The 24,199-nt window shown below is 46.4% G+C and overlaps 1 protein-coding gene across 17 annotated transcripts in view; it reads left to right on the top strand.

Moving 5' to 3' along the window:
- Window positions 1-714: 714 nt before the first annotated feature.
- Window positions 715-24,199, top strand: part of MSI2 (musashi RNA binding protein 2) — a 253,167-nt gene continuing 229,682 nt past the window's right edge. For 15 of the 17 annotated variants that reach the window (XR_008579862.1, XR_008579861.1, XM_054847384.1 and 12 more), the window contains exons 1-5: window positions 959-1,071; window positions 1,282-1,322; window positions 1,507-1,588; window positions 1,976-2,060; window positions 6,313-6,354. Coding sequence is in view for 15 of the 17 variants with exons in the window: in XM_054847384.1 (XP_054703359.1) it covers window positions 1,010-1,071; window positions 1,282-1,322; window positions 1,507-1,588; window positions 1,976-2,060; window positions 6,313-6,354 (312 nt within the window). In the remaining 2 variants the exon portion in view is untranslated. Of the gene's footprint in view, window positions 1,072-1,281; window positions 1,323-1,506; window positions 1,589-1,975; window positions 2,061-6,312; window positions 6,355-24,199 lie in introns of all 17 variants that reach the window. The other 2 variants (XM_054847380.1, XM_054847372.1) reach the window with 2 other exon arrangements.

Raw genomic sequence — 24,199 nt, 5'->3', positions numbered from 1 at the left:
GCAGGAACTCTGGGATGTGGGACACTGGGATGCAGGGGCACTGGGATGTGGGGTACTGGGATGCAGGAGCCCCGGGATGCAGGAGCCCTGGGACGCGGGGGCAGCAGGCACCAGCCGCTCTTTGAGCATCCCAAGCAAGCTGTAGGTCAAAGCCAGGAGCGTTCGCAGGCTGCGCGCGGCGCCGGGCAGAGCGGGTGTGGGTGGCCAGGCTGGGTGACGGGTGACACCTCGCAGCAGCGCCCGGGGTCCTTCACCATCCCCGCACCCCAACGTGTCTCCCCGGCCAACAGCCCCGGAACTCTTCATTTGCTGTCAGCGCGGCCGTGCCGAGGGGGAGGCAGGCAGGGCTGATGGCGGGAAAGCCCACGTCCCGTGCCGCCGCCTTCACCGCAACCTGCTCACGGACACGCGTGAACGCCCAGAGCAGACACCCGCGGTAAACTTAGCGAAACCGTTATCAGAGCGATGGGTTATCAACCGGAGGTGCCCGCTGATACCGCGCTGCCGCGCGCGCACGCGCGGGGCGCTTCTCGCCCGTGGGTGCTCGCTACCGTGGCGCGCGCGCGCCCGCGCGCGGCGGCGGTGACGTCACGGCAGGGCCACGCGACGGCGGCGGGCCCCGCCCCGTGGCGCGGGGGCGGGAGGGAGGGAGGGAGTTGTTGGGGGGGGGTGGGGGGGGGGAAGAGAGAGGCGGCGCGGGATGGAGGGAGGAGAGGATGGTGGCGGGGGGAGGGAGGGACGGCGCGGCGCTGAGCTAAGCCGATCCCACGTGTGACGGATCTGGCTGCTTCCCCAGCGCCTCTCCAGTGAGATCCTCCGGTAGCGGAGGGAGGAGGAGGAGGAGGAGGAGGAGGGGGGAAGGGAGAAAAAAAAAAAAAAAAAGGGGGAAAAGCAACCGGAGAGAACAGAGCTGTAACCGGGCCGGGGGGGGCGGGTTGGGCGGGCGGGGGGGGTTCTCTCAGGGGTTCTTGCTCGGCGCGGCGCGGATCGCTGCGGGCTCCGCGCGGCCATGGAGGCGGACGGGAGCCAGGCTACCTCGGGGAGCCCCGGCGAGGCGCAGCACGACCCCGGGTAAGTCGGTGGGCGGCGGGGCGCGGAGCGGAGCGGCGAGGAGCGGGGCGGGGGGGTGGGGGGGGGCCGGCCGGCCGGCCGGCCCCCCCCCACCCCCCCGCCCCGCTCCTCGCCGCTCCGCTCCGCGCCTCTCCGCGCCGCCGTGAGGTGCCCCGTCAAAATGGCCGATCCCGCACCGGCGTTCAACTCCGCTCTCTTCTCTCCCTCCAGCAAGATGTTCATCGGCGGCCTCAGCTGGCAAACCTCACCAGGTAAGAACCGCCGCCCCCCCCCCCCCCACTCCTCCCCGGCGCTGCTTTCCCCCCCCCCCACCACACACCCTCCCTTTCCCCACGCGTCCCGCCCCGCGTGGGCCGCGTCCCGCCGCGCCGGGGCCTGCCCGCGCCCCCCCCCCCTTTCCCTCCTCTGCCTCTCTGCTTCTCTCTCTCTCCGCAGACAGCCTTAGAGACTATTTTAGCAAATTCGGAGAAATTAGAGAGTGTATGGTCATGCGGGACCCCACCACCAAGCGCTCCAGGTAAAACCGACGCCCACCCGAGTCGGGTTGACAAACTTCGCGAGTTGCCGCCGGGGCGGGTGGACCCCCCCCCCCCGCCTCTGGCCCCGTACAGCACCCCCACCATCCCATCCCATCCCACGCGTGACCGGTGGGGCTCTTCGGGAGGTTTCTCCGCGCTCCCTGCGTCGCATCCCTCCAGCCGGGAGGAGGAAACAAAGCGGCCGGGGGAGGCGGAGAGGTGCAGGGGCGGCCGGGCCGGGGCTGTCCGCCCGCCCTCGGGACTGGAGACTTTGGGGAAGGGGAGGCGGGAGGAAACAGGGATTTATTTTTATGACTGCTCTCCTTGTGTCTAGTTCTCATCGTTTCCCCCCCCCCCCCCATTCCCTCGCTCTTTGTCTCTCACAGAGGCTTCGGGTTCGTTACGTTCGCGGATCCGGCGAGTGTAGACAAAGTCCTGGCTCAGCCCCACCACGAGCTGGACTCCAAGACGGTAGGTCGTGCGTGGGGCTGCCCGGCTGCCCTTCGCCTGCTGCGGCGGCACGGCGGTGACAGGCGACATTCCAGGGACCTGCCCTGGCCCCGCGCTCGGCCGCGGCTGCTGGGCTGGTTGGGTTTTTTGGTGTGTGGGGGGGGGTTTTTTTTGTTTGGGTTTTTTTTTTTTTTTTTTGCGGGGCGGTGTCGAGCTGTCATTGAACCGGGACTTTGCGTGGTTGGGTTTTGTCCTTTTTTTTTCCCCTAGAGTCCGCCTGCAACTCTAGGAAAAGCGGTAACTTTCGTTTTTTTAAATCCGAATTTACCCATACAGACTGATGGCTCCTCCCCCAGCCTTATATTTTATTGAGTGGTGACATTGAAAAAATTGTGGAGTGAAATCCAACTTTTTTTGGTGTTCCGCTGCCGAATGCTTTCTGCAGGGAACTTTCTACTTCTTCTGATTGATTATTTATTTGTTGGTGCACGCATTTCAAGGTGGGAGTGACTTACTGTCAAATCGTAAAAGCTGTTTCTAGTGTCATTTCCCAAAGTCATTTTTTGGAGAGATCCCCCTCACCTGTGATGTCAGGGCCCTTATGAAACATACGCATTAATTTATGGAAAGCTATGTGAGAGCTCGAGAGTAGATGTGGCGGAGAAGCACAAGTCCCAATTCGTTGTGGTTTTTTTTTTTTCTCCAGAGCTTTTTGCTACACTCAGTCTCCAGTGGATAACATAAGGAAAATGCTCGTGAGACTCAGCTGATCTATTTTTTTAAATAAACATTGCATTTCCTTTTTTTTTTCCTTTTTTTTGATAAACAACCTTCCCCCCAAGTAAGTTTGCCCCTTGACCTGATACGGTATTTTCAGTATTGGGTCAAACAAAAGGTATCAGGCGTGTGTAGCTTTGGGCCCTGTTTTTTTCCCTGCGATCAAGGCCATGCAAAAAGATGAAGTTTTTCTGGCTCCTACTTTGTTGCAATTTTAAGCCTCGGCAAACCTGGAAGGGGAGGGGGGAAGGACACTGGTAGAGGTCATTGCTTTGGTGCTGAGCGGTCTGAAGGGGGTCGTGTTTTGGGAAGGATCGTGTTGGTGTAACTGTCTGGCAGAGAGCTTCTGCTGAACGTATTGAATGTGTTCTGTAACTGTCTTTTATAGTATGTATTCTGGATCTTAAAGGTTTTATTTTAACATGAGCGTGGTGTTAGGAAGAATCCTGTCTCAGGGCTGGAACATCTCGTGTGTGCCCGTGTATATGAGATTATAGTTAAATGAAGAATAGAAGAAGCAGGGAGCAAACATGAGTGTGTGATTATTTTTTTTAAAATGTAATTTATATGAAAAAAAAAAAAGCCCAAAGCTGTCATAGAAGCAGGTGGAATCTAGTGTTTTAATTTGACCTACAAATTCTGCTGGGCTTGTCTGAACACGTAGCCCATGCTTTCACATGCCTTAATAATTTGATTTTAGGTTTAATCAGATATGGTAAGATAACCGATTCAACTGTGCTCCTGAGATTAAACTCACCAGACTTTTCATGTACAGCTATATTCTCTATGTGTTTTTAAAGATAAATTTAGATAAGAAGAACAAAGGCAAACAGTGTCTTGAATGAGGGTTTAAAAAAAAAAAATCATGGGAGGACACCCTGTCATATTTCTGACTATAATTAGGTCCTCCCCCAGCTTTTTTCCTGTCTCACAGTCTAGTCCCTGCAATGTATTAATTTGCTCTTCTCTGGGGGAGGGGTGAAAAGCTTGACCAGGACAAATTTGCCTCAGTTTTGATTGTGTGGTAATGATTGAATCAATCTAAATAAGAAATCGACCTTAGAATCAGTTACACAGCTTAAAAGTAAAACATAAAAGGAGCCAGGTTCCCTTTCAGCTGTTTATTTGTAGACGTATTATAGTAACTGTTCTTTAGTATAACATAGCATTTGACTCTGTTTCAACGTTCAGCACAGGAGGCAGATCGGTTGGGTATTGGCATGGAAACGTCGCTCTTGTTTACAGTTACGTTAAAAGCTTTGTTTAGGTAATGGCCATTCATATCAGAAATAGTATTATAGTCATTTCCTAGAGGACTTGTAGATACAGTAAGTAGAATTGTACCTAACTAACTAATTTTTTTTTGGTAGAAGTTTTTTTTTTGTTGTTGTTGTTGTTTAAATAGTTGACAGGGATATACAAAAGGTATGGATTTGCCATGTTGATTGCCAGCGTTGTGTTCAAACGCTGATGGTGTTTATCCAAAAGGTTTTGTGAAGGAAAATTCAGATACTGAAGAAGGGCTGTGGCTGCGGTGCAAAGAACTCCGTGCTCTTTGAACTGACCTTCAAAAATGAATGTGTTGCTTTAGAGTTTAATGGCTCTTCCAACTTTTTACCAGCGGGACTTCGCAGTGATGTCCTTCTGGGGGGCCTGGTGTTCTTTGTTGAGAGAACTTCTACTTCTGAAGCAAATGTAGAAATGTGCATATTTGCCTCCACCTTTGGGTACTGCTGTGGAAAATCTGTACCTGTTGTATTTCCCCAGTAGACAAATGCCTAGTCAGTGCTGAATATATTTGTAGATAATGTTAATCTCTATGAAAAGGTTAGCTTTCTAGATAAAGAATTTTACTTTTTATGCTTTTTCAACAATAAAGTGGCATGTAATCGCTCATTTCTCAGGTGTGTCCTAAAAAAGATAGTACATTTGTATCTGATGTAGACAATCAGTTTATCAGTCGCACATCAAATGTTTGTGCTATTTCCAATTTTGACAAATTAATTGAGTAAAACTGCTTTTTAGGAGAGGCCCATGGTTTTTTATCAGTGACAGGAATATTTATCGCCACAGGAATAACAATACCAAATGGAAACATCTCCTTTTCCTCAGGGTTAGCTGGAGCGGGGGGGAGACCCAACAAAACCCAAACCCAAACTGTTAAAGAAAGCCTCTACTTCTAAATATGGCTTAACACAATCAGGATTAGTTTCATCAGTTTGTCATATAGTCAAAGATGACACTGAGAGCAGTCACAAGTTGCACAGTTAAGGTAGGATTTAGTCCTTTAAAAAATCCTTTTCCAGACTCTTTATTTAGAACATGTCTGCGTGCAGATGCTGCTAAAAACCAGAGGTGAAATCAGCAGCACGTAGACGTTGTATTGCAATCGTTTTTAAAGATGACAATTTAAGATGGGCAGTTGTTTAAAAGGTATTATTTTGATTTACATCCAGCCGTGCGTCTGCGGTGGTGTCTTTTTGGTTTTAAGTGATTTTTGAATGGTAGAGAAGAATTGCTTTTTAAAGATGACCCATGTGGAAGTTGTTTTTAAAATTGCAGAATTAGCATTTTGGAATTGCAGAGTGGACGCACTTTCTAATTTATGCAGCGCAATGGGAGTCAATGCTGCATCTTAAAACAAGGGAGCATGGGGAAAACAAAGATAGTTTTTTCTTCCTTTTTGTCTCTGTGGTGGCGTGCTTCATTCAAGAATACTCTAGGTAACTCCTTCATGGAAAATCTCTTTTAAGAACTTGGTTTCTTCCGATTTAAAATGCCTGAATGTTTTGGTTGTGTCTTGCTCTCCCCTCTTTCCCCCTTCCCATAAATGCCCTTTTGTACTCTTGCATTGCTCACGTATATTCTTTGAGGGTGAGCAAACCAGATCAGTTTGGCATATTGCTATGAAGGATAGTCTTGTGGTCCTTCTAATGTTTTGGTTTTAATAATTGAAATGTAAATAATTTGACTTTGTGTTTTGCATTTCTTTTTTTGTGTGGTGTTGCTAGTCAGTTGACAAAACAAAGCAGAAAAATAAAAGAAAAAGTAACCCCAAACTCAACTGAAGGAAGGTGCAGGTGTCAAAACCAACAGGTTAAGATCTTGATCAGAAATGTTGGCCGTCTTTCTGTGCCCCCTCCAGACTATGCAGATAACGTTTAACGTGCAGTTTTGTGGCAGAGGCAGCACCCAGAGACTAGCACAGGGCTCCCTGAGCACCAGCGGAGATTGTCACCCAGAAGATGATGTAGGAGGTGTACAGAAGAGATGTTTTCTTTCTCTCTTTCCGTCTCCCTCCCCCTTCTAACCGCCCCCCTCCCCAGACAAACCCAGACTGCGATCCATCAGTTCGAGTAGTTCTAGATGACCTAGTGTGCTGAATGATAAGCCTGAGAAATGAGGGATTAATAATTCAGTGATTTTTTTTTTTTAAAAAGTATATAAATTGACAACAAAAAGCTATCTTGTTGATTTCCCCTTTCTTTTTTCTCAGATTGACCCTAAAGTTGCATTTCCCCGACGAGCACAGCCTAAGGTAAGTAGGAGGATCGATAATAGGATTTTAGGCACACAGAGAATCATTGTTGCCAGGCAGTTCAGGTTTCAAACAGGGAATTGGCAATGAAAGCTTTTAAAGCCGGAGTGCATGGCGTCTTAAGGGTATCAGCGTATGGCTGTGAAACTACAGGAGAGCTGCTTTGTGCGATATTACGTGTCTCCAGTTTAACCGTCTCCTTGCAGAGTCCCGGTCGGTCGCGGCTGGCTGAAAAGCAGAGACTTCTCTAGTTGTAGCAGGAGATTGTTGCCGCATTACTTGCGTTTGTTATGCTATTTTACGCAATATGTTTTGCATGGTGTTTATGAAGAGCATTTGGATTAAGTGCAGACTTCAGGCTTGTTTTGAGCTGAGCTTTCAGTTCTGTGGTTGTGATGGATGGGAATGTATCTCTGCCTTCATTGTTTGCAAATTTTCTTTTGTATAACTTCAGAGATGTGTTTGGAGACTAATAAGCATTGGATAGCAAGTTTCTGATGAAGCTCTGAACTCTTCAGGCCACAGGGTATTCTTTTGCTAGAACAGTTAAACAATGAGCTTTAAGTCTCTTAGCCAATCGGGCTGGTTGGAGAAGTGACCTTCTTCTTCCAGGGCACTCCTGCTATAGTGCGGCCAGTTTCCACGTTGGGACAAAGGCGCTGTAGCCATGTGCAGAGGAACGTCTGTCTGCATGCTTGCTCTGAAATATCGCTGGGTGCCGTTTCTTCTGGAGGAGTTGCTTATGGAATAGAAGTGGTTGCTGCTCTTTAGGCTGTACCTAATGAAAACAACAGACCAGTTTCAAATCCAAATGTGCAGTCACTTGTGTTGGAATTTTGAAAGCCAGAGGCTGAAAGAGAACTTGTAATTTGCTTTTTTCTTTTTTTTATTTGTTTTTGAGAGTATATTGGAAGAACTTAATTTAGCTGGTGGATGCCACTTTTGTGTACACTCTAATCATCTCAGGTCACTTCAGTATTCTGTTAAAAAATGGGGAGACAAGGCTGCAAAGTTGTGGATGCAAGTAAATAAGGAAAAGGGGCTTAAAGTTGGTGGCAGGAGATTACCTGAACAATTTCAACCTAACAATTTTATTGCATATAGCTCCTCATGAACGTAAGCAGTTTAATAGCGTGTGGAACCATAATGTTAAATATTGTACAAAACATGCATCTAGGAAAAATTGTGTGTAATTTAAAAACTTTAGGCATATAGCAGGAGAGGTGCTAGTGATTTCTTTAAAAGAAAAAAAAAAAACAAACAGAAAAGAGAACAAACCCAAACAGCCTACTTGTAGAATTTTAAACCAAACTAATGTAGTCAACTCTTTAGAGGTTCTTTTCTTCATTGGTCATATCTAATAACTAATTAGTGAATAATGGCGTGCCTGGCTTGCTTCTGTGCTAAGCAAAGAGTTTATAGTTAGTAGGGTTTGTGGCTTCTGGATTATGTTGTTGGATTAATGTTGTCTTTAAGATACAATTAAAGTTATCAGAATTTTGAAGTGTTTCATAATTCAAGTATGAAGATGATCTTGCACTGTGGCTGATGTTCTGTTCTCCCTGCCCAATACCTTTTAAAGGCTTATTTACATTTTAAACTGTTGTCAGTTAGCTGTTATCTGTTTCTACAGTGTTATTTGTAAAAGTTTATAATGCTTACAACAGAGCTGTTAAGATGTCCCATGTGATTTCTTCTATAACAATTAAAAAAACCAGGGCACATCTTATGCTGAGGATATTAGCGAGTTAAATTTTTGTGTTAAAGAATGCAAAATCAGGTCATTTTTACAGAGGGGATTTTGTTTTTCTCCACGTATGGTTTTGTTTTGTTTTGGGTTTTTTTTTTTTTGTTGTTGTTGTTTTGGTAACAGACATCTTTCAAGTGTGGGGCAAATCCTGGAATGTATGCTGGATTCCACTCTTCGCAGGAACTCGCTCTCTCTGGAGAGATCGGCAGTGTCTGTTTCTGCTTTTTACGCACTTGTCCTTCCTAAAGTGTTGGGATTTCTACAGGGCACTTGAAAAAAAATCTTAAGATTGAAAGGAGTCTTATCAGGAAACTGAAGAAAATCAGATGCAGTAAAGAACAGATTTTACATCAATTATGATGTATTACTTTGGACTGCATTTCATAATCTGGATTTTTTTTTTTGTTTTCTGTTTTTTGATTAGATACTGAATTAAGGGTTTGGACTTTAGTTGTTCATTTATCCTAGTTGAATACCGAATGCTCAGTGTTAAAATGTGACTGTACTTTAGTCTAATTAACTAGCTAATGCTTGGGTCTGTGGAGATTAATGGCATTTAATGAAATGTCTCTGTCTCTCTCTAGGTTTGAGGGAGATTTTTTTTTTTTTTATTTTATTGAGTAGTCTTTTTCCTGGTGTGTTTAGCAAAACTCAGATTGGGCTTTTTTCAGTGGTCTTCCTGGCTTTGCACCCCGACGGTGGCTGGGTGCTGAGGTGGAAGCAAGGCTGCGGGCGCATTCCCCCCCTCTTGCTCAGGCAGACCTTCTGGCAGCGCTTCCCTCCATCCATCCCTTCCTTCGGGAGCCCTTTTGACCTGCCTCGGCAGGATTAACTCTTCAGCAGGCAGCGGCCGCGCTGGTTCTCGGGCTGTGTTCGCCTCCTTTGCCAGATCACATGCTCGCTTATTTGTGCGCGCACAATCATTTCTGCCTGTTCCTTCCCCCCTTCTGATTCACTTTAATTGGCTAGTCTTCCCCTTTCAAACTGTAGCCCAGTAAAATGCTTTCTTTTGGGCTTTTTAAACTGCGTCTCCATGATTTGACACTTCTCTGGTGATGCAAATTGGTTATTGAGTAAGAAGTGGCAGGTTGTAACAGCAGAGCATTCTTCCCTGATTTTTTTAGAATGACCCTCGCAGAAAATCCTTGGTGATTGCCTCCAGTGGATTATGCCATGATGTGTAATCCTGCTCTCCTTGTGAAGTCCAGGCCTGGGACGACTTGAAGCCATTGTTTTAGGAAATTTGCTGCAGGGGTTTAACTTGTTGAGGTTCTGGTATATGGCTAACAGCAAGATGAAAAGAATATGCGTATGCTTTCTCGTGGCTGCTGTTTCTTGATAAAAATCTGTCTTGCTTCCAAGTGCTGGAAGGCGCTCTGTAACAGTTGATCGTTTGTAACTCTGCTGACTTAAAAATCCTTAAAAAGCAGCAGTGACGGGGAGTGGTAGTTTTTTACCCCCTTTTGAATACTGAAGACTACAATAATTTGTCTTTTTAATGTACATAGCCTGCCAGTTCTGACATTGCCTAGTATAGGTTGGAGAAGCCTTATCAGATTCAGCATGTTCATTAGATATTTTCAAATGTAAGCAATTTCCACCCTCGCCCCTCCACCTTGGGGATTTACTTAAAAAACAAAATAAGCCAAATCTGAAGAGCAAAAGGACAGCAGCCTCAGTCTGTGAAGAAGCTCCTTGGCCATGAAAATACCTACGTGTGACTTACTGGTATAGAAATTTGGATGCTTTGTTGTGCAAAGCTGTGTATGAAGCAGAGGCAGAGAAAACTTCAGTTAAATTTTACAGGTAGTGAGGCTACCCACTGAGTTGTATTTTGTGCTCGGGTTCCTCCAGGTTGGGACCGAGGTGCCGGCACTTACTACAGGGGCATAATGCATATGGTTGGGAATTGCTCCGGCAAGTCAACAAGCTGGAACTGCTTCGATGGCGTTCCTTAGCATTGTGTATGCGACCTGCTGACTGTAGCCTCTATGCATCCTCTTCAGCAGCTGTGAAATAAAAAGGGTAAGCCCACTACTGCTGCTAGCTCCTGGAGCTGCTCCTGTCGCTTGGTGGCATGGGCTGGAAGCTGGCTGTCCAGCGTCCTGTCTGCTGATGACCTGGAGTAGAGATGGTTGTTGTCAAGATTGCATATTTTAATTTGGGATCTAATCTGCATGGGTTGGGTACAATCTTCTGGTGACCATTTGGTCACCAAATAGTAAAAGGTCTTTATTCGGTGAGGGAAGGTTTTGTTTGATAGTCAGATGGTGATGCTGAATACCAATGTTTTCATTAGAGGTATCTTACTCTAACAGAGGACAGTGCAGGACCGGTAACCGGTTCTGGCATCTCCGTGCTCCGGTCAGTCAGTGTATCTGCGAACTGTGCGTACCTTGTCTGTGGACTAGCTGGTTTCCTGTCTGGCCAAGCGCAGGGACTTTAAGAGGTGCAGTTGTGCACATCTGTTCCTCCTTCTCTGGCGAGAAACAGAGTGTCAACAACTCTCCTTTCATTGGAGTCGCCCCTGGTTAAACCCGCGCGAAGCTGGCTGTTCCAGAGCAGCAAATGGAGGGCATGCCCTTTTGGAATAACACTCAGGCCAACCTGGGATATTTTTTTTTTTTTAAGCTAACCAGTGAATTTAGATGTCTGATTCCAATTAAGTTAGCTGTGGGTGGGGTGTCTGCGTCCTTTGGCTGCCTGATAAGCATGAGCCAGAGTAGCAGAGAGATATTTTATTCCAAAGCAAAGGATGGACCTTGAAAATCAAGAGTTCTGTTGTTTGTTTCCTCCCTTGCTTCTGCCTGTAAACTCCTCCAGGTTAGTCCCACTACTTCCCATCTTATTTTAAGTATTGGGTAGACTTTGAAGTATTTTTCAAAAGAATGTGAACTGAACACACTAGCAGAACTCGGGATTCTTCCTTTCCTGCCACCCTTCCTTCCCCATCAGGCTGTAAAGAGCAGCAAGGTCAGGCCTTTTCCCTATGTTTTTTTCTTTTTTTGTTTTAAATTCCCCTGCAGGTCTGGATGGCGTAAGAGAGGAAGTATTTCCTGCTCTTGGCATTGGGCATAGATGTGTACCTTAATAATATTGCTGTATCTTCTGTATATAGGGTAATGTGAAGTCTTTACCAGGTGATATAAAGGATTTCTTTTTGTGGTTGATGGCCAGTGTTGCGGTATCTTGTTGACCAGCCTTGGCGTAGATCTGTTTTCTAGGGTAAGCTGCTCCTCGACTCTGTCCCCCTCTGGCGTTGGCTGGTCAGATGGAAAAGTTGATGAGTCTGAGTCTTGGCTAATCAACCCAGGTCTTCTCAGGTAATAGAGGATCAGGGGTTTGAAACCCATTACTCTGGGGCTCAGATTCTTGCTCTCTGCGATCTGTTTGAGGCAGAGCATTATCTCTGTTCTGGGATGCTGCTGGCAGCCAGAGGAAAAAGAGGCTGTGCAAGGCATTCTGTGGAGTGCAGTGGGTTTTGTCAGAAGCAAGAGCTGAGCTGGATTTTTGTAATTCTGTTGTTTTTGGAGATGTAAACATTCATTTCTTCTCCCCAGCCACTCAGGTAGATTGCTCACGTTGTCCTTAATCCCCACAGGCTGTCTTGTATTTGTGTAAAATGTATTTATTTCCATTATCATTGCCTAAGGACATCGTTCTTGTTAATAAGAGTCCTAATGTATTTTCCTTCCCTTTGACTTACTGGTAACCAAAAAGTAAAATTGAACATCATTTAACTTGGGATTTTTAAATTTAATTTTATTTTAAGGGGATTCTACATTCCCCATGCTTTTCTGTATTGTTGAATTATTTTTAGTCATGTCTAGCAGGTAGCTTCTCTGCACCGAGACCTTGCTGCTTCGATATGCCAGGAAAGGGTCCGAAATGAGGGAGGTCGGGGAAATGGAAGAAGCGCAGCATGCTAACACCCTTGTGCGTTCCTCTCTGCTTCCAGATTGAGTACATCTCGTCTGCAAAGTGCTGAGCCTTTATCAGCCCGGGGGTAGGTCTACTAATGACTGATCTAAAACCATCAAATTCATTTATTTGTCACTGCCAGTGACAGGCCAGTTAATGCTAATGGATTCTTTTTTTAGCCTGTTGACTCTGGTGATAGTCTCATAAATGTTGTGAAAGCCAAAGCATTAAGGGAACTTGCAACTTATTTTTAGAGGGGAGCTATTGAAACAGGGTAAGGTGGTGTGGGTAGATCAAGGTATATGTTATGCTGAGAAGGAAAAAGAACAACTCCTCTATTTCATTAAGCCATACGTAGATGTCTTTGCTGTTTCTAATAGTTATTTGACTTTTCAATTGTATTTTAATGTTCTCTTTAAACACATTTTGGGTCATGCTATAAAGGGAGGAGAAGCTGTAAATAGAGCCAGTCATCTCAGGAAAAAATGGCTTGTTTCAGAAAATGGTTCATCTGCAGGGCCTGAACCTTCTCTGTCCCTATTGTGCGAAAGCACTTAAGCATATACTTAAGTTGGCATAAGCATGTGGGTAAGTGCTTTGCTGAATCAGAATGGACTAAAAGCACATTATTAAATACTTTGTTGAACTACCGAGCCTGTAGCAGGAAAAGGTTAAAAGATTACTTTGTGTGTTTGACAGTGCTCTGTATGTGGTCAGTCCCGTCACTTCTCTTTCAGAGACAGCCTGTTTCGTCTCTCATTTTTCCTCCTCCACCAGAGGATCTCGCTCACAGGAAAATATTAATCTGCTGTTTCCTCAAAAAAGTGATTGCAAGGTCAGCGTAGCATCAGACTTAAAAAAAAAAAAAAGATGAAAAAGAAATAATTGTCTAAGCTTAATTTAGTCTCTAGCCCTGCAATCACACATTCTATTTGCCTTAGTCACTGGAATAATTCTGTAAACTATGTGAGTAGTGTTCAACGTGGCTTAGGTTTCTAAGATGTTATTGCTGTAGAAATTGTGGTTTGCTGAGTAATTTGAAAGTTAATGCGAATCTCTGTAGTCAGATCAGCATGCGGTATTAATAAGTTACTTCTAAACTTTGGCATTTTGCTGCTCTCCTGTTAAAAATATGTCCTTTTATTTTTTTGAGTGCAGAGAAAATCTGAAGAATGTTAGGAAGTTCTTCTCCCCTGCTCAGTCATTCCTCATGCTGGGACATCTGCAGCTTGGATGTATTGTTGTCACCGAGTAGGCTTAAATTAAGTATTAAGATTGTACTTTGGGAACTTTGTATTATAAAGAAGGGCCCTACCCTGCTAAGACTTATGCAATTCTATGCGTGAGGAATAGTTCCAGAGACCTCAGCAAGCACAGCTGAATGCGGACAAGGATTCTTAATATGTTGGTGAAGGGTAGGTGGCAAGAAGGGTGAAGGAAAGGAGGTATTGGCAGCAGCAGAAAGTGTCGTTCCCTCTGCCCTTCCCTCCCCCCAGCAAAGACTTGCATTAATTTCCCATTGACTCTGATGTACAATAGGGAAGAGGTTTCAAGCTGACTGAAGGGGCAAAGGTCCAAGAAAACTACTGTAGCAAGAGCTGATGCAGAGTGACAGTAATGAGGTGGCCTGGCAGGTGGGAGGGAAAATGGTGGGGTGGGGGAAAGAAACTAATATCTGGTGAATTAAGTAGTTCCCAGGGTTTGAAGTTGTTAAGTCTTGTTGGTTTTATTTTCCCCTGTATGTGCCATACAGCTATGAGATATGGCTGGAGTGAGGCCTCCTTGGCTGAGAACGTGGGCAGGGTCCTGGTGCAGCTCCAGTCCTCGTGGATCAGGGCTGGGTCACTGCGAGTGCTGGTGATGTCCAGAGGATAGGAAACTCTTCTGCAATGTCCCCAAACTTGTGCTGTCCCTTACTCTTGAGCTCATCTTTACGTTGATCTGTGGGTCAGTTTTGTGTCAAAGAGAAGGTGAGCAGCACAGGGTGAAGAAGTGTTTTGAAAATTTGATTTATTTAAATTAGGGACCGTGAAGTGCTGTCAAGACTTTCGGCTTCTTGAATGCTGGTGGAAACAGAATGCCTGCTAGGTAGAGAGTCAGTAGGGGTTGTTATAACAGTTGCTGAATAAACGTTGTTCAGGAATCTTCCCAAGGGTGATTTGGTGTGGTGCGTAAAGAGGTTGCAAGGAGCTGAGCGTTTGTCCCAAGTATCTGTAAATCCCACGAGACTGAGAGGTATCGCTCAAGTCAGAGGCTTGGTTTGTGGCAAAAGCTTGTCAGCTGCAAACCCTCAGCCCTGGCAGAAGGTTTGCTGTTTGTTGCGCTGCTAGAAGGAGGCGTTGCTGAAGGAGACATTGCTAGTGATTTTTCTGCAGTGCTTACTGAGAGAGTGAAACTTCTGCATAGTTTTCCATTTGGCCACGTTATCAATCGTTCATGTTCAGAGATGTGTCGGTGCCATTCCCTGCTCTGAGCCCGAGCTGTGCACAGAGCCTGATACATACACTGAGCATTTATCCCTTTGCCAAAGGTTTGCAAAGTGTTGTAAACACGTATAAAGATGTTCATTTGCTGGTGAAATTCGCCTACTTCTGGTGTTGTATTTGGCAGACCTACAAAGCCTATAGCAGTGCTGTGTGCTCAGTGAATTGTGGAAGGGAACAGAAAACATTGAAAAGAAATCTGAAGTTAATGCTGAGATGTGAAATATGATAGGAATTTTCTGAGGACACGGGAGTATCACCCCAGCTTTTGGTGCGAGGCTGCTACCGACTGTCAGGGTGGATGGTGTCAGGCCTGTTGCTCCCCGCCACGTCCTGAGGATCCCTGGGAGATCTCTCGCATGAGACCCAAACGAGCCCCCTGAGCCAGCTACGGGAAAAGATGTCAGCTTCTTGTGGCTGGGGCTCCCTCTCCTCAAAAAGTCTCTAGTATAAGGTGTTTGGGGTTTTTTTGATTGATGCATTTGTACTATAGTACTACAACATTTGTACTACAGCTCACCTTCCTCCCCAGTTGCCTTCTGTAGGTCAGCTCTCTCACTCCAGGCCTGGATGGGGTGGCCCGCTGAACGCGCAGCATGCCTAACATTTGAACTCTACCCTCTTCAAATAGTCCTTGGTGGAAAAAGCCCCTTGTAAAACCTGCTGTGATGATGTCTGAGGGCCGTTGTCAGCTGGGTTTAACCACTGAGGAAGCACAGTGTTGCTGTGGGTGAGAGTTTGGTCTTTCTCGACATAGTGGGTGGGAACCCAATAAGGCTCTGATGGGCCTGATGCTGACGCTGCTGTTGAGCCTGGAGAGGCAAGGATCAGAGGGAAAACGGGCAATGGGATTATCCAGAGCATCTCGGCGTGGCAGAGAACACAGCCGTTTCCTGACGCCCAGGTTCGGTACCACAAGGCGAACAGCCGCCTCTGACAGAGGTGCTGGCAGCATCCCTGACGTGGGGAAGGAAGCGTGTGAAGCGAAGCGGTATCGTACGCTGCCGGCTCTTTATGCAACTTGTCTTTGAGGGGTTAAACTGAGGTTTTTTTGTTTTTAACGGCTTTTGATTAGAAAATTTATAAGGGAGGCCCTGACTGGAGTGCCAGTGCTCTGGTGCACGGCGGAGGTTGTAACTGCTGAGCCCTGAGGTTCCTGCCGTACGCTGGGGTTTCCGAACAGCAGCGGTGGGGTGAGGCTTCAGCGAGGGGGAAGCGAGATAAGGACGCCGGGCCTCAGCCCGTGAAAGGTAGTTTGTGGTATGAGTTATGGCTAATGCTGGGCACGTGGTGGTCACAAACTAGTGTGGGGGCTGGGGGGCAGGGGGGGCGAGACTGGCAGTCGGTTTAAATGGGCTCAGTGGCGCATTGCAACGTAGGGTCGATCCCGGTGCCCTCAGTAACGAGAGGAGAGGAGGAAGCATGCTAAGCTGCAGGTGTCCTGGAGTCCCTCTGCCTCCAGATAAGCGTTGGCTCCTCTCTTCCCTGCAGAGCTGGGCGCTCAGCCATGCCGGATGCTCCTCCGCCCCCGTGGTCCAGCTCCTGGAAGCTGGCTTTCTCCTTTGTGCTGCAGGACCGTACCCGTTTCTCTCTGTGTGGCCCGTCGTTCCTCCCTGTTGGAGCTTGGAGGGGTGGCTGTGGTGGTTCCTCCATCTTACGCAGAGGAGTGTGTCCTGACGTGCTTCCACTGCAAAGCACAGCACCGGAGACAAGCTGCGCCGTAATTGCGGGCGCCTGTTCCCCCTCTGCCTGCCGAGCAGGGATTTCCTGCCCTAGCCAGCCTACGATCCTGGGGGTGGGTGGATGGATGGATAGCAGTGAAAAGCACCTGGAGAGTCTCCTGCCACAATACCTGTGTGCTTTATAAATTCCTGACTCACCTAATCCCATGAATTGTGATCAAAGCAGCAGGTTGTGCATGCGATGTGCCCGGCAATTTATGTATGAAGAGGGAGTTGTGATCATCTTAAGTGATTTTTATGCCCCCCCTCCCCTCTTTTTTTTATCTGGTCACATCCTCTATGTCATTAATCTTCCAGATCAAATAAAATGATAGTTGAAAGTCCTCCATAGTTCTGATTCCCCCAAAGTTTTGTGAGCATGGCTTTGATTTTGTTGTAGTTATTAGAAATCAGTTTAGATTTCTGGACCTCTGTTTTGTAGGGATCTCCAGTGGATCTTTCAGTAGGGGCATTTCTCTCTCAATCAAGTATGTGTATGCAATAGGAAAAGAACAAAATACAGAATAGAAAAAAAATTAAAGCAATTTAGTTACTAGTCCGAAGGCTTTTAATGCTAAAGAGCCATGAAGAAACTTTATTGGAACTATAATTGCAAACATAAGCAGTGATTATCTGTCTTCATGCTTTTATAGTCCCCATCACTGTCATCTGAACACATGAAGCTGATGGGAGTGTGTGCAGAACATTATTCAGCTGATGCTGTGTAATCCTGATCTCTTGTAATATCTGGAAGGTAAAATAAAGTGTCAATTCATTTGAAAATGACAAGGAAAGAAAAAGGTGGGAGAGGACAAGTATCCTTGCAGAAAACATAACCTTATTTCATCCAGCTTGCAGCTGAAGGAATGCATTTGACAGGGTAAGCATCTTATGGGTGTGGTCAAAAGAAATTTTGCTGTTTCTTAATGTTCTTAGAGGTCTTCAGCAGGTGCAGCCCTTCATCTTTGGAGGGTGCCTCCCTTTGTTTCCTTGAAATGTCCTGGATTTCCTGCAGCTGAGAGGAGAACAGCACCTGTTTGTCTTGTGTTCCCAAGAACTGGAGTTCGTTGGATCAAGGCAGACAAATGGATGCTGCCAGGCGCTTCTTGAGGTGGAACAGAGATCAGAGAGCAAGTCCTGAATTGCTTGGCCTCATTACTGGTGCTGGTTATGCAGGTGAAAATGTGCTCTGGGTGGTAAAGAGGCAGAGGGAGGAAGAGGTAGGTAATTTGGTGGTTGTATGCAAGATTCTTTTCCTGCTGCTTGGTGGGCCTAAAGATTGGAAATTCTCAGTATTAACTACCTAGTAGTTTTTGATGAACTTGCTGGGTGCTTCTGAGTACTGCGTATGTGATGTGACGCTGCTCTGCAGAAGGGGAGCTTGCACTGCAGGTACAATCGAGTGACTAAACCTGACGTGGCATTCCTGAACCGTAACCTGGTGCCCATTTGATAAAGAGGCTTTTATGTCTCTGCTGCCCTAAGAAACATTGAGTGAGAGACCTGCTGCTGCTTGGCAGGCAGAGTGGTAGAAGGAGCCGTACATGCAGAGCTCTGGCATTTTGCATTGAGGTTAGTAGTCCCAGGATAAGCACAGGCTCAGATGGTTTGAGTTGACTTGATCCAGGCCAGCGTTACTGGGGTCGGCTTGCTGTTTGTTCTGCCCCTGCTCTCTTGCTGTTGGTACTTTTCAGGCAGGTGTGTGCGTTGCCTGAATTCAATTTGTAGGTCTCCTTATATTCATTGCGGTCACCTGCTCAGGGTGATGGGAGTCGGTGGAAGAAAGGAGATGAGAGCCACAAGTCCTGTGATCTCCTGATGAACGGTATGTGAATAGTCCAGGGCTAAGTTTGGGCCTTATGGAGGTAACTGTATTGGTTAGGGGAGGCACTTGTTGGACAGGAAACTGGTTCCATTTTTTTCCTTCTGAAATTGAGAGGCAAAAAGACAGCTATTTTGAAGGAGGAAAATAGTTGCAGAGGAATCCAGAACTTTGAGATCTGTTTTTATTTGCTTTAGCACTGAATTAGGACCGGGTGAAAAACACTACTGACCATGTATGTTTTTGGTGGACTTTTCTGAATTTCTCAGTGATGATTGTCTTTGCTTTCATTGAAGTTAGCAGGAGTTAACTGCTAACTTCTGTTAGAGCAGGTCAAAGCAAAGCTCCTAAATTGCCTAATACATTCAAGGCCATTTTAAAAACAAAACTGGAAAACTGTTAGTAAAGTGCCTAGATACACAAAGAAGTAGGCAATGCAGTTTTTGGAGTTGTGTGCCTGCCTGTCCTATATTTGAAATCAAAATGACATAGTGATGTTTTGAAAGCTTCTGGTCTTCATCTTAGTGAGCTGCCAATGGAAAAACTGGTTCTTGGAAAAGGTTTATTCAAAATGTAGCTGAAAGTCTGTGGGGTGTACGATCCTGGAGACATAAGCATCCTACTTTCACAAAAGACTTACCTGCTGAAATGACTTAAACTAGTTTAAATCTGACCCTTGTTCTTATCATATGGAGATGAGGTAAGTGATTGTCATTGCCCTTGTTTTATGGATGTGGAAAACAGAAGTGCTGCTCAGTATTCTGCAATACCCCAAACAGTGGGAGTTGCTGGTGCCTTGGGAGAGGGTGATGCCAAACCCGATGCGGTGCCGCGTGTTTCCAGGTGCTGGTGAAGAGAGTAGGCGTGGGGTTTGAGAAGCTGACGTCCCGGCGGTGCCGCGGTCAGTGCTGTGTGAGTAACTCTGCGTTTTCTTCAGTCCCCACAAGGTGACGAAGCTATGTGCGAAGATGGTGTTAGAGTTGCATCATTGGAGACGGACGTGAGTCAGTCATGAAAACCCTCTGCAAAAGGCTTCTGTAGCTAATACTGGCTTATTAGGAACAGTTGTTGAGGATAGGTCTGGTTTCACTGGGCGTTTGAAGCATTTTAATAATGATGATAGTAGTGCTCAAAGTCTGAGGGGGGCACAAGCAGACGTGGGGGTAAGCTATAATAAAATGTTTAAGATGAAGGGGTGAGTACCCAGAACAGACTCAGTGCAGCACGCCCATCCGACATCTGACTGATGCTTCAAAACCAGTACTCAGCTACTGTGGTATGGGGGCAAGAGGGGGAAGGAACGAATATAGAACCGCTCCCTGCTGCGGTTTGATTCATTTCTGGGGGAGGCTCTCTGTGTTTGTGAATCCGTAGCAGCACAAAGCAGTGCTGAATCCCAGGGCTCTATGTGCGAAGGTGTGCTGGTGAACTTGGGTGCTGAGGAGTTTTGCCGTCTGCGTGGTACAGGGAGGGAGCTGGAGCTGGCAAGTCAGTGCTGCGTGCTTGTTTCTGAGCAGCGCTTAACCTCTGTGTCCGCTTCCATCGCTGTGAAATGCTGCTTTTACAGCCACCGCTGCTGCTGTGGCTCTGAGCACCCTGCACACACTCAGCAGCCCTCTGCCTGTGAAACAGTGCTGCCCTTCTGCACGCAGAGGACTTGCCTGTACGGCACATCTGTGGAGGAGGAAAAATTGCAGCCCGGGCTTCTGGGTCCCGAGCTGAATACCCTGCAGACCGTGCCGTCCTCCCTCGCTGCTGCAGGCTCCTCTGCCAGGCGTGCTGGAAGCTTTAATTCATATGCTTTGGGATCCTCTGGCAGGCAGCGCTGTAGAAATGAGGAGTATCATTGTGTTTTATTGTGGCTTCTAAGAACGCAGTGTGTTTGTGCTTCGGGGAGCCCCAGGGGCTTTGTTTTTCACCAGGCCTGAGCTATTCTTCAGTAGAGCCTTCCCGGAGCGTGATCTAGTTCTGCCCATTAGGAGTGAGAGACGGGCCTGACTGATTTCTGCTCCCTGCTGCATAATAAATCTGATACTAAAATTAGTGCTGGTCTCCCTAGGCCATAATTCTTGCTGAGATTATAAAGAATTGTGTGTGCAGAGAGGAATTGTGGTTGTGTCTGTGTGTGTGTTTGGTTTTTTTTTTTTTAATAACCTTGAGTGTCCAATTTCCAGGTTTTTTACTTAACCCCCCCCAATCTTTTTCCCCTTTTCCTCTCTTTCGGGAAGTGCTTAGCCTTTCTGTGTGTTTTGGCTATTTAAGCCTCTGTCACTGCAGGCAGATGAGTTCCTTGGGAGCTCTTCTGAAGGTTTTGTAATTGAGTCTTTTACCACGGCGACAGGATATTATTAACCTTCAGTAAAGCAATTTATTTCATACTCCTTTGTGGGGATAAGCCTTTTTTCCCCCAGGAAAATATGTATGTGGAAAGGGTTTTACATACAGGGGTAGCTAGACTTGCAGCAGTGATTATGATTTAAAAAAAAAAAAAATTACATGAAAAATAGGCAGTTCTGTTTTTGTCAGTTTAAAAGAAGCCTTTGGTCCTAAATGATTCCCACCCCTGCCCCAGCCTTTTATTTTAAAGAACATACTTTGTGCCTATCAGTGGCTTTGAAAGGAGGATGTATTTCGTTTTAGAACTCTAGATTTTAGCCCCTGTGAGCACTAAAACATTTTGTTTTCATCTTTGAGACGGCCTTAAAAATGAACTGAGAGCTGGAGGGAGGAGTTCCTTGCGGGGTCTCCCTCTTGACTTGGCCTTTGCCCTGAAATCAAATGCAGACTAGTCCAGGAGTCGTTAAAGATTGGATAGCTCCTAGAATAGCAATTTCCAGTGAACAGGCGGGAATGCTGGATAAGTGGCCAGCCTGGCTCAATAACTTGTATTTTCTATTGAGCGCGGTGACAAAGGCACTGGTCTGGGGTTCGGGGGCTCTGGGCTGGTCTGTTACAGGCTGTTGTGTCACTTCGTCTCCCCACGCCTAAATTTTTATTTTAAAAAGAGGATGAGAATATTTCTTTCCCCATGTCTAGTTAGACTTTGCTTTTTACTTCTGTAGACTGTTAAACTTTAAAAAAACAATTAGCGACACGCTTGTCTTGGTTTGTGTCTTACTTGGAAACTTTGCACCGTCACAGAGCCTGCTTTCTAAGGAGTTCACCGTACCTTGCAGCATGAATATGTTCTTTAAGCAATTATATGAGATAGAGGTGGTATTATTGCCACATTATACAAGAGAGCTTGGATGAGAGTTGCAGTGCTTTGTCCAGAGCTTTACATTTGTTAACGCACTTGGGTCTCTTGGCGCCGTTTGTAGGCTTTAATTGCAGAGTCATCCGTTTTTCTACACTGTGCCTCTTTAGCACGCTAAACTGCTTCTGCCTTGCTATTCAAACGGGTATCCTAGAGAAAGTATTGTGGTCTGTGAGGCTTTTGGTGACCTTTGTTAGGGCTGTGCTCCAGAGCCATAGTCTCCCAAGCTGATCTTCCTGCCTTCTACCACTTTCTGATTTTCCGGATGCGTGCGGTTATTTTTATCCAAACTTTCTAGTGCCTCTTCAGTGGTTCCATCCCTTTTACAGTAGATGGGCTTGTTCTATGGGCTGTGTCAGAAAGCCGGTACTCCAGACCTGGGGAGCACTCGCCCGCTTTGGCTCGCAGTGCGGGCTCCTGGTGGCAGGGGCTGCGGGTCTGCTCTGCAAAGAGAGCACCGCCTGCTCGGTGCCCTGGGCTTCTAGCAGTGGTGTTGGGTGCCAGCGGGGAGGAAGGGCTGCTGGCCCGTCGCAGTGCCTGTGCCAGCCCTGCCGGCTCCGGGGGTGCTGTGGTGGGAGGGCACCGAGCTCTGCTGGTGCCGGCGTCCCCAGCTCCCGTGGGCTGAGGGTGCATGCCGTGGGACAGGGTGCAGAGTGGGACAGCTCGGAAAGGATGGGTCCAAGCCTAGGGATGGGGAGCGTACGTACCGCTTTCAGTAGGATGTCCTGCTGGGAGAAGATACTGATGATAAACGTGTTTTGTGGGGACAAACTGAAAGCACTTTGTGCATGTTGTCCTTCAGTGGTGGTGTGCGCAGGTTTGCGGAAGGGACTTGCCCCTTCCTTTGAGGTTATGAGTGTCTGTGTGTTTTGTTGGTAGCAGCGAACTGAGATTTTTAAAAAGAGATAAATGCCATGACCTTGCTCTTATGCTGCAGTCTTCAAACCCCATCAGTTCAATGGGCTGCTGTGTCTTCTGACTCGCCCAGTGCAGTGCAATGGTGTTGCTGCTTCAGGGGAACCAAGGGGCTTCTCCAGAGTCTGCCCTCCCGTGGATGCCTCTCGTGCCTGGACCTGGACTCACCCCCCTTGGGAAAGGGCATGGTCCTGCATGGTCTTTCAGCCTCTGCTGAAATTTCAGAGATGTGTTACATGAAACAGAATGGTTTTTGTTATCAAAAGACTTCTGGCCCCTCCACATGCTAGTTTTGTAAAACTTTGCAGCTGGTAGATTTATTCTTGTGTCTTCAACCAGAGAATCTTTCTATTTTAAAAATGCTTAAAGTACTCCCCCCCCCTTTTTTTTATTATAACTGTTGTTGTAAATGAGCCCCACAATCTGCAAAAAAAATTTTTTTCTTTAAAGCTTCCCCACCAGAGATTTAATTAAAATATTGTGAAAGGCAGTCATTGAAAATGAGAAACCTTTTGAGTGGAAGGCACCCTGATTTCCCTCCGCGGAGCTTTTTGTCACCATAGAGATGAAAAGAGAAGCTCAAAATTGCACTTTCCCCTTGTGTGTTGCTACCGAGGGGACGTGGCTGCAGGTAGCAGCTGTGCTAAAATCAGCGGGACTGGGGAGGCACGGCTGGGGCTGCAGGCTTTAACTCTTTGCAGGGCATGAGCACTGGATCGGGATTTCCTCCCCCGGTGGAAGCATTTCTTTTTAGTTTATTATTCTGTTTTAATTTCCTGTACTTCAGGGCTGGAATTTATCTGGGCTTGCAAAGGGAAAGAATGAAGGCGCCCGTCCTTTTGTCTCCATAAAAGCATAACTAAGCAACTTTCTGCGCAGCGTGGCCTGTTGGGTCCGCACCGGAGCTGTTGGGAGCAGGCTGTAAATTGCTGCATTGTTCTTGAGGTGTTTATGCAGAAAGCTGGTTAAGTAACGGGGTGGAAATCTGACTCGGCCTCTTTAATTTTATCATGTTAGTGTGTAAATCGGAATGTCTCTTGCTGCTCTGCAGCAGGGTTCAAGCCTGCCTGATTCTTACTGAAAATATCTAAATGTTTGGGCTTTTTTTTGTTTGTGTTTTATTTTAAAATAATTGAGTTAAGGTTTTTTTCCTTTTCTTCCAATAAACCCTCTGGAAGCATAGGGATTAGTAAACCAAAAATACACACTGCGAGTGATAAAACTGCTCTGATACAGTTTCAAAGACAGTCACACAAACTGAAGATTATTGGAGGGTGCCTGACACTGGGCAGTGTTATGCTTTTAATCATTTTAAAACAAATTTTTTCTCACTAATTGTATTAAAAGAGAGTGAAGAGCAGGCTCAAGTGGATTCTTGGCACAAATAGACAAATGAAAGTAAAATGTATATCCAAGCTGTCTGCTGTTGTATATTTTACACCATACCTGTCTTTGTGCCTGATCTCAAATGGACATAATGGTTTAATTTTAAGCTGTTTGAGCAAGACCTGTTGTGTTTAAACTTCCAGATAGAAAATGAACATAGCCTATGTAATGGCATTATTAATAGGGAGTATTACTAAATTGTAACTTGCAAATTAATGGTTTAACTCTGAGATGAAATATACAGCTGTGTTCTTGTGTAATGTTACAAGACAAAATTAGATCGAGTATTTAAAAACAGAAGGGCCTCATCCAAAACCAGCGGGTGTCTTCCCAGGGACTTCACTAAGCTTTGTGTTCAGCCTTTCCCACCCCGCAGCGCGGGTGCGGACCTGTAACGCCAGCAAAGTTACTTCACTGTGCATGTGCCCTCGGGAGTGGGCTGTTAACATCTGGCTACCCGAGATACCGATGGATTTGGAGCAAAATAATAAAAGTACTTGTTTCCATGGTGGTAGTGACTAGGGCCACCTGTCTGATGGTTAGGTTCAGCTTGTACGTGGCAGGCTGATCTAAGCGATGCTGTTGTGCGTA

This window comes from Grus americana, chromosome 19 (genome assembly GCF_028858705.1).
Source record: "Grus americana isolate bGruAme1 chromosome 19, bGruAme1.mat, whole genome shotgun sequence".
NCBI classification, from domain to species: domain Eukaryota; kingdom Metazoa; phylum Chordata; class Aves; order Gruiformes; family Gruidae; genus Grus; species Grus americana.
This window is presented reverse-complemented; position numbering and strand designations above follow the sequence as displayed.